This window comes from Zosterops lateralis (genome assembly GCF_965231275.1).
Source record: "Zosterops lateralis genome assembly, chromosome: Z".
Taxonomy (NCBI): Eukaryota; Metazoa; Chordata; class Aves; order Passeriformes; family Zosteropidae; genus Zosterops; species Zosterops lateralis.
The window spans coordinates 77132455-77142527 of NC_139800.1; the positions used below are offsets into that span (position 1 = coordinate 77132455).

The following is a 10073-nucleotide window of genomic DNA, read 5'->3' on the forward strand; positions in this document are numbered from 1 at the left end:
AGCTGCATGTATTGGGCAATACATTCCTTCTGCCATGTCTTAACTTGGCTTTAGAATCAGGTGGAGAACACCTGGGCTACTATTGTGTGTAAAGGGATAGTCTGGGTGGGGAAAACCACACCTGCAGAACAGCAGCAAGAAGGCGCTGCTGGCACACAAAGTTACATTCTGCTGTTGTAAAATGCATGTGATGAAGGCTTGAAATGTTAATAAATGCTTCCTGAGACAGTTATGGGTGGTAGACCTTAAAAGTTTCCTTAATTTATTACAGTATTCCATTTTTCCACAGGCATAGCTTTGGGTATGCTGAACAAAGGATTGGGTTATCCAGACAGACACACAGTGCTCCTGAACCCGTTCTGTAGCTGTGTGGGGACACGTGGCAGTGTGCACAAACTCAGAGCTCTTCAAGTTCTGCCTGAAAAAGCTGCTCCTGGATACGCTGAAGAACATGTTTTGCTGTCATGTGTTTATTTAACAGTGATTTTGTTTCTGCTCCTAAAATAAAGTGGCACAGAGGGAGTGGAGAGCATTGGGCACCAGGGTGGCACACACTGCACAGGGAGTGTGCCCACCACTACTGCAAACTCCACTAGAAGGAGAGCAGTACCAAAGTGTTGGCAGGTAGAAATCTGAACATACAGTCTTCAGATAGAAGCCAACATAAAAGAATTTCTAATCCACACAGTGGTGTGAGTTCATAAATCTTATACAGATAAATGCATATTAAAAAGAGAAAATCTTAAAGTAAAATGAGGTTAATGCTCTTAATAAGTTAAAAAATAATGTCAGAAAACCTGATTTCTTCACATTCAAGAAATTAGGTAGACTAAAAAGATGTCAATCAGAAGAAAAAATCTGAAATGCTTCAGAGGTTTTATAAACTGTATTTATATTTCACACATACTTTATATTACTCCTTTAGAAGAGCACAAAAATGTAAACATTTCTTGGCTTTTTCCTCTTTTCCATTTAAAACAGTCTACTCAGAGTCCATGCAGAATCTTTCATCAAGTATCTTCAGTCACTGAAGACTCAGGTTTAAGACAAAATAAAATAACTGTAATAAAAAGCAATCTACAAAACTATCGTAGCCTAACAGTACTTTTGCTTTCAATTGATTTATTTAGCATAGCCACAGAACAAAATAATTTGTACATTCAGTCACATTAAAAACAAGGAATTACAAAGCAGTCCACATTTAATCTAAGTGCATTCCTTTGGAGTAACAGTTCCTGTTGTTTCACTTGTATGTCTTCATATGCCAAAGGCCATCATTTAAATAGTGGATATTTTCAATACCAATCCCTTTGTTGACCTTTTCACTGTAGAAGGAAAAATGTACAGAAGTATTAGCTAGGTTAAATAGGAGGGCACTACAAAATACATTATTTCAAGTAAAAACTGCAACATTTGTCAAGGGGAAAGCCATCAACCACGAAGTCATTATCTTCCACAGCAAGCGGATAAGAAACAATATTTGTTATTACATGTGTCCACATTGCTGACTGATAAGAGGACAATATTTGCCCTCCACGTTTTTTCAACAGCTTTCCACAGTATTTTTACTACTTCCTTGTGGGACACAGTTCTTCAGACAAGACTTCTACTTTTCTTAATTTTACCATTTCTCTATCAAAGTAGCACAGCAGTTGTGATGCCCTCCCAGCAAAGGATGTGGTACCAGACAACTGGAATGTGGAATCTAAGAAGTCCTGATTCCAAGTGTGCCACTGACACAATCAAATACAGGTGAGCTCCCTTACTTCTAGCTGCAAGTCATCTACTCACTTAATAAAGAATTAAAAATGCTTAATTTATGTGCCAAGGACTTGCATCCTGTTACAGACATGCTATCCTCTATAGTATTAGATCTTTTGAGTCATGTCATCTTTTAAAATTTGCTGGTTTGTGTCTGCATTGAATGTGTTTATTTTTCCAGAAAAGAGAGAAAAAAAAAAAAAAAAAAAAGAAAAAAAAAAAAAAAAAAAAAGCACCCTAGTTTTGCCACAATAAACAATACAAATCTCTTTCTGGGAGCGAGAACAAGTTTTGTTTCCCTGGAGAATGTAATTCACTCTATTTACACCAAGTGTTCTACTACTTACACAACCTGTCCAAAAATAATCAGGAAGGAAAATGCTGCTAACACAATATTAACACCTTATATGTAGTAATCACACCAAGAGATTGAAACACCACTGCGTAAACTAGGAAATTGTGGAACGATGTCACAGAAAAAAGCAGCAATCAGGCTGCAGAGAGAAGTATCATTTCATTTTCCTCTCCAGTTCATGTTGCTTCTCACAGGAACAGGATATTCAGCTGCAAGGCTGGTGGATCTGAAGTTAGATATACAAAGGACCCTGGTTTGCAATTATCTCAGTGTATCACTGCACTCTTAGGACTGGGACACAAATAGCTTTTCTTTCCACTTACTCTTGGAGTCTTTTGAAGCACCACAAAGAATCATAGAGAATATAATTCCTCAACAGCTACAGCAGGTCCAAATGCAGGTTTCTGCAGTCCCACTCTATCCCTGTCCTCTAAGACATTCCCAACTCTCTGCCTCACGCTACTATTACCACTCAGGACAGGCTTCTGCTGAGAATTAACCACACAAAAAAGAGGGACTTGTTTTCACCAAAAAAGCTTCCTCACTGCCACAAGTGACAGGTTGTGGGTCTGGGAAGCAACACAGCCCAAATCTGTTGGGTGCCACCTCACATCCTGCAGGACGTTAATACAGCTTAAAATGACAAAGTCATTTAGATACTTATAATTTAGCACTATCTGAAAGCCAAGAACAACTAACATCCATTTCCATTTTCTCTCTCTCTTTTCCTTCTCGAATGGTTTTCAGTTTATCCCCTGAGCAGAGCTCCAAATTTCCCAAGAGGCTCAGCTAAGTTAGCACAGCAAGCAGGAATTCTGCATGTGGGTACACCCTAAAGAAAAAGAGCAGGGCACAGAGAAAAACAAGCCTAGACAGGCAGCTGAGCTCCACGAGCACTTGAGTCTCTCCTGTCTCTGCAGACAAAACTCTCTTCAATGTTTTCAATCCTCTCAAAACCAAAATACATCTCTTGCCTAGCCCAGGTAGTAAATACTTGATTAAAGTATGTTTTTGTTCAACAAGATCTTGGAGAAAGTATGATCAGAGCACTAGAAATACTAACATTCAATAGTAGTGTTAGTGTTTTGTGTCTTAAAATCAATCCATATTCACATGAAAAGAATTATTTTGATTCCCAGTGAGAAGACATTCCCTGCCTCCTTTTCTCTCCCTGAATACCACTCAACAAAATGAAATCTTACAAACTCAGTATTTGAACAACACATGCTGCAACAGCAATGCAGTAATCTTGACAGTGGTGCTTATACTGCAAACTAACATAATAACAACATGGGACAAGTTATATTTCAGCTTACATGTTATAAAACACTTACATGTCCTCAGCTGACATCTTCATCACTCCCACACATAATGCGTGTTGTTTTCCCTCTGCCATTATTGCCTACAAATTACTGCTAAGGAAAACAGATTTCTTTTAAAACCATTTCAGAAAAGTAAAAGCAATATGTAGAAATTACTTCCAAAAACACTTTCAAAAGCCAGTGTTGAACTTTTAACCTTTTAATAATTCTAGAGCTCCAGCTCTTAAAGATAAGCAAAACAATGCACTGAATTTAACAATTGAATCAGTGTGTAGAACAAAGCACGTATTTATGAACTTGGAACAGCAATTACAGAAAAAAAATCTCCCAGTGCTACATTTCTTCCTTTGTGCCCAACAGAGAGATGACAGTCTCTGCCTTTCTGGAACAAAACAGCACATGTTTGTGGGGCCATTTTAGATTCCAAGGCACTGAAGAACTGACACCAATTTAAAAACTACAAGTACTGAAATCACATGTGTCCTTTTCAGAGTTTAGCAACACGTGACATTAACTGCTGATCTTTTCCTATAGCATCTAACTAACAACAAAAGCAGCACGGCTTGGAGTTATAAATGCTCTATTTGTTCAGAGTTCTTCTCTCAGAAATATAATGAGTGAATTAGCACACTTTCCTCATTTTACATATGCTAACTTCATCAGACACATAGAGCAAGTCCTGACTGCAGTAAAGCTGATCCTAATCTTTCCTAATTCCCTAGGACAGGAGACAATTCCTCTGGAGGGAATACAAGATTGACTAACGAGGTAGGAGACAAATTGCACTGCACTTCATCTACTTTTACCATTCAGCATAAAACCACTAAGGAGCTGCACTGACCAGTGAGATTAATGGAACTGCAGCCCACCCAATGGTGCAGCAGGAATGGTTAGGTGGTTTGGAACATGCAGTAAGTGAAAAAATATGAACAATTTTAACCTTGCCAAGCAATATCTAAACTTCTGCAGCTTCTTTCTGATTACTAGTTATTTCACGAAATCCGACTAAAATCCAAAGTAATACGAATAATGATCAACTGAGAACACAAGAACAGAAATTCAACACATTTCACAGTGAGCAGTAATTCATAATTAAGAAGGATACAACGACAGTGTCAACAGCAGCAGGGTAAAGCTTTGCTCCAGGAGACGTCAGGCCAGGGCACATTATATTAGCTCCACTCAGGACAAATTTAATGGCACCTTTATCAACCTGCTGATGCGGGAGAATAAATGGGTCTAGGAGGGGAAAGATACAGCATTGCAATTAATACAGCACCACGACAACATGAATAGCTCATTATCAAGTCAGTTTAAATGGGACAATTAGATACTGAGTGTTTGAAAAACAATTACCAGAGCTCCTGCTGGGCAGCACCATCCCAGAAGGACAGAAATACTGACCCAAAAGGACACAGTTACTGTCCTCCCAGACCACATCTTTTATCTAAGGACAAGATGTAATCCAGCACTTCAGGCTGTGGCTCCTGCACACTCACAGATCCACAGACTGAGCAACAACTTCCCCCTAGGGAAAACAACCACCCAAGTGCTCATCCTAAGAGATCTTTAAGGAGATCTTTAAGGGGTCTTAAATCCTGCAAACTCCATGTATTCTTACTCTTATAAATGACTCCAACATGAAAGAAAAACAGTTTAATGTTAATAGAACAAAAAAGGTAAACATGGATAAAATTCATGAAAACTGTCAGCTCTCCAAGCCATCCTGCAAGTGCAGGCACCCTCTTGAAGTATTTCCAGCACTGAGATCTGACTGAATAATGTTTTTTTTCGGATCCAAAACAGAGTTACACAATCAAGTAGAACAGCAAGAAAAAAATTGCAAGAATAAATTGTGAAAAGTAAAAAGCAGGCAGCATAAGTTCCTACAGGAGACAGATATACATCATTAAACTCAGGAAGACAAAATATTTTTTTAGTAAGAACTTACAAGTACTTGTATAACAAGATTTGAAAGAAAAAAGATAGGGACCAACAAAAGCAAATTTATATCTGTCCTAGGAGAGCCTCTCAAGATTTTTTTACAGAGCTTTGCACAATTAAATTCTTACTTCCCAAAGTTCAGATTGTTTAACATACAGCATGGAAGCAATTCACACAGACATGTGAAACAGAAAATTAATGAATTCCAGTTAAGAAAGGATAATATACCTTTAAGATCTATTCTGGAATATGCATGGAATATTCCACAGGAATGGAAGCTCTTTTTAATTTCGTTCTACAGCTGTTCTTTGGAATCACATTCACCCTTCCCTTCCCAGCACAACTACCCTCAGGAAACTTACATTTGTGAAGCAACCTTAGTGTTGGGTAGAAAATCCCTTCTCTTTGCCTGAAGAACAGTAACTCTCCATTCACAGTGAGGATTTCTATATGTTCATGACTGCAAGATTAAAAAAAAAAAAATCCAAGAGCTACTTAACCCTTCTAAGGATTTAAATACAGTATTTTTACTATATGGAGTCTGGTCTATCTTAACACCTGAGAATAAAAACAGTCAATTAGCAACAGTGTTTAAAACTAAAAATATTATCCTTTTGTATGACTTTTTCTTCAGCAGTCTCCTGTTCACTTCCTTAACCTTTGAGAAAAAAGAAACCTACTGACAAAATACACAAACTGCATTTCTTTGGGCATTGCTTTTTGAATGCAACACAAAGAGTGAATAAGGAAAAGAACTCAGCAAAAAATGTAGACAAAGGGAAAATAACCAAGACAATATATGGAAGCCCAAAAATAGTACAAAATGTTACTGACAGGAATCCAAACAGTTTTGAGCTTCCATGTCCATAAAGCTGAATGTTTCCCTTCAACAACAGGCTGATCCTTGGGGAGACCCTGAATACACTGCATTTTAACTACTAGGCAGAATTTTTAAGTTCCTCAAGCATCCTACTTTAAAGCAGAATAGGCACATGCCAACTTTCTAGTTTGGCCATAACACACACTACCAGCTATTAAAAGATGATGGATGCCTATCTAAAGTGCTAGGTTTATCTACTGTACAAAGTAAACATACAAAGGAAGCAATCCTAGCACCTTAAAAGCAAAGTTTAAAAGATACTTACCATCTTACTATTTTGACTGGATCTTTCTTTGGCATGATTTGGTTTAGCCATGGTTCAATAACAGGAAACTGGTCTATCAGTTGATTCTTGATGCCTTTGATAACTGAAGTCTTCAGCTGGATACAGTTTGATACATTCTCCTTTTCATCAAATCTGCCAGGTGAGTGAAAGTATTTTAGAGATGCACGATTTGCTGCACAAAAGATGCGTTTTTTCAGCATCTGTCTTCAGAAATGTTTATTAATTCACTGTAAAAGTCTAAGAGCAGACTGACTTTCTAATGCAGGAGTTCTTGAGGCTTAAATCTGTCCCCTGGGAACAGCGGGCCGGGGGAGGGCAGGGGGTCCCCCTCAGCAGCCTGCCTTCACCTCTGAACTTTCTTACAGCCACAAAGCACGTGTTTAACCCCACAGACAAACCTTGGCACGCACAGCGCTATTTTACTCAACTCCGAGAACACTCTGCTGCTAACACAAACACCCACGACGCCAATCCTTCACGTCCCCCACGAGAAACACGAAGGGCGCTTTCCACCACCCCAGGTTAATGACTCAGCTCCATTCAACGAGCGGGTCCCACGGCGAAGCCGGAGGAGGCCGCGGGGCCGAGCAGGGGGCTGAGGGGGCGCCGGGCCCTTTTCCCTTCCCTTTTCCCTTCCCTCCCCCGGCCCCAGCACTCACTTCTTGAACATCCTGCGGGCGGGGGCGGCCGGGCGGGCACCCACAGCCTGGGCGCGGCTCACACGCGGCTCCGGCCGGGCCCTCCCTCGCTCGGCGCCCGCCGGAAGCGCCGCTCCATCGCCGCGGAACGGGCGGGGCCAGGGCGGCTCGGCCCGGCCCTATCGCCGGCATCAGCATCCCCGGCATCATCAGGATCCCCGGCATCATCAGCATCCCCGGCATCATCAGGATCTCCGGCATCATCAGCATCTCCTGCCTCCTTACCGCCTCCCCCTTGCGCACCAGCGGCGGCAGGAGGCTGTAAGGACACCAGGTGTTTGTTATTTACAGGCACGGCGCTGTTTGCCCAGGTAATGTATCGCTTTTCCGTTAAAAATAAGAAGAGTAAAGTGCTAATAGCTGGTGATATAATTTAAACGCGAAATAGGTGTGACTGGAGAAAACACAGCCAGTCTTCAGACTAGCAGAGGAGAAGGTATCGTCGCGCTAGATTCAGAGGAGGATACAAGATCATGTCAACAGCATTCTGGAGGGGAAAAATGAGTTTTTGTCAAACAGAAGATACTGAAGCTGGCCAGGGAATCAACCCCAGATCTTCAGAGTGGGGAGCCAAGAAGATCTCGGCTGCCAGGCAGAGAGATGGATTCTGCTGGAGAAAACCGTCCACAGTGTTTATTAGAATCAAATTAGGTTTCGCTTGGTGATGGCCGCAGCAATTGTGAATAGAAAATCATAGGCAGACAGAATTTACCACGCTGCTTTTCCAGTCTTTGAGAAGCAGATCTGTGTTTGTTCTTTGGGCTGGTGGTGGCTGCTATATAAACAGACATACAGGTGATCACCTAGGTTTTTTTTAGAGGAAATGCTACCACTGGTGTAAAGGGAAGGCAGGAGAGGACATACAAGACCAGGTTACCATTATACTAACAACCAAGTGGGTTTTTTTTCCCATACAAAACAATTTAATCACCTTTGATAGCACAACAAGTAATTAAAACATAACACAAGTTACATTAGCCAAACAAAGTAAAATCAAGCTTTACACATGGTATCATTCAAATAGTGCAGTACAGCCTCAGGAACAAACACACTAATAAAATTTTTAAAGGATAGGAATGAACTATGGCATTACATAAATAGTCAAGCATTTCACTCATGAACGCCACCCTCACCTACTTTGCAGCATCACTAAAAATACTGAGTTATAACCAAGAATTCAGTTTTAACTGAAACACTGTGACACTGCTCATCCCCAGGATTAGAAAGTGAGAATGAGGGTTTATCACTCTGACAAACTATTCCATATGTGATAAATGGGTATGATTCCTGCTGATGAAATCAAAACAGTAATCAATATTTTAAGATCATAAAATAAGAGTTAAAATGTAACTTTGAGGAGAGGGAGGGTGGAAGGCCCCCACTCCTCTCCCATCTTCTCAGCAGATGTTTGGTGATGAGCAAAACACAGGAAGAAACTTACGAATATCTAAAATTATCTGGGAGACAGGGTTTGGGGAAAGTCCAGGAAAAATGGTAAGATTTATTGCCTGGAAGATAGGGAAATTTGAGGGAAATCCAGGAAAACTGGTCATTATAAGAGATTTATGGCTTTAATGTACAAATTTGGTATTTACTGATTTAATGTAAGCTTAATATGCATGTGTAATCTTAAGAGGTCACTGAAAGGATGGTGAAGAAGACAACGAGCCTTCCTCCCCACGAGCCCCCCAAAGATGGGGAGGCCCCTTGAAAATAAGACTTGGAAGATTTTATTTTCCAGACCCTTGGAAAATAAGACCCCTGGAAAGGAGATGGTGGAGCAAAGCAGAAATGGGCGGTGAGGAGGGCAGTGATGGAAATCTTATGAATCCAAAATAGGTGGGAAGGGGTGTTGCAATAGATGATAAAAGAATCCGAACAGGTTATTTTTGGCTTTGCACAGGGGATAATGATGCCCTAAGCTTTAGCTTGCAGATTCTGTGTTACCTAAAGATGCATTTCTGAGCCTCACATTAAGTGCCAGTAAGGTCTCTTCACAGGGTAGATAGACAAAACAAATTCCTTTTCTGGTGAGAACCAAGGACAACTTTCAGGCCCAAAAGCATAAACAAAGGTGGACCAAAGGGAGGAACAAGAAGGATGAGACCTCACAGCCTGAAGCTGTAATTGGACAATTAAACCCCAATATGCAAATGGACCAAAACTGATAAAAATGTAAGACCTCATGACTGGTTACCCTTTCGTGTGTGGCTTTTCGTAGTGGACTCGGGTGCAGCCTTGGTCAGGCTCCTGTCCTGCCCAGGGTGGATCCTGGAGGCCTTTCAATAAATACCTACTTTGTTCTCTAGCTCTGTCCAGTTTCTGTTTCAGGTCAGCCTTCCAGGCATCAACAGGAGATCAAGGTCCTGCTCCATACCTTGCAGTATATTCTTTGCTCTTGTATTATTTTTAAGAACCTATATATATATATATATATATATATATATAATTATTTACTACTAGCATGTTGTTGTAACTTTTAAGCTGCTAATTTAAATTAAAATTGCTGCTGTAAGTAATTTTGTTTGGGTTTTTCTTTGGATTGGAAAATTAGGCAGCACATCCATTTATAACACATACATTCTGGTGATCCTCAAAAAAAACTTTCATCAAATAATACTTCACCATTCAAACAAACACATTTTTAAAAACGGTAATGAAAAATTCATCATGTTTTACCTCAAATGATAGAAACACAAGGTAAACTTCTACACTTTTTGAGAAAGACAGCACATCTCACTGAAGTCACCTTAGCCACTGGTTTCATGCCTGCTGAAAACAGCAAGATTAGGCCCAAATTTTCAAACATTGCCTTTGTCAGGAGGAA

General features: G+C 40.3%; 1 protein-coding gene across 1 annotated transcript; it reads right to left on the reverse strand.

Moving 5' to 3' along the window:
* Nucleotides 1–1102: 1102 nt before the first annotated feature.
* On the reverse strand, nt 1103–7255 carry LOC310923216 (malignant T-cell-amplified sequence 1). Its single transcript, XM_083884392.1, has 6 exons — nt 7208–7255; nt 6528–6680; nt 5745–5842; nt 4544–4677; nt 3451–3518; nt 1103–1325 (listed from the first exon to the last, which is right to left on the reverse strand). Exons 1-6 carry the CDS (start codon nt 7216–7218, stop codon nt 1244–1246), a joined length of 546 nt encoding a protein of 181 aa, XP_083740518.1. The 5' UTR covers nt 7219–7255; the 3' UTR covers nt 1103–1243.
* Nucleotides 7256–10073: the final 2818 nt, after the last annotated feature.

Excerpts from the sequence above, each read along its gene's own strand:
- LOC310923216 (XM_083884392.1), bottom strand. Across the intron at positions 5,843-6,527 it reads CCAGTCAAAATAGTAAGATG|TCATGAACATATAGAAATCC; the intron begins GTAAGTATCTTT and ends TTAATCTTGCAG. Across the intron at positions 4,678-5,744 it reads ACTAAGGTTGCTTCACAAAT|ACCCATTTATTCTCCCGCAT; the intron begins GTAAGTTTCCTG and ends TTCCCCTCCTAG.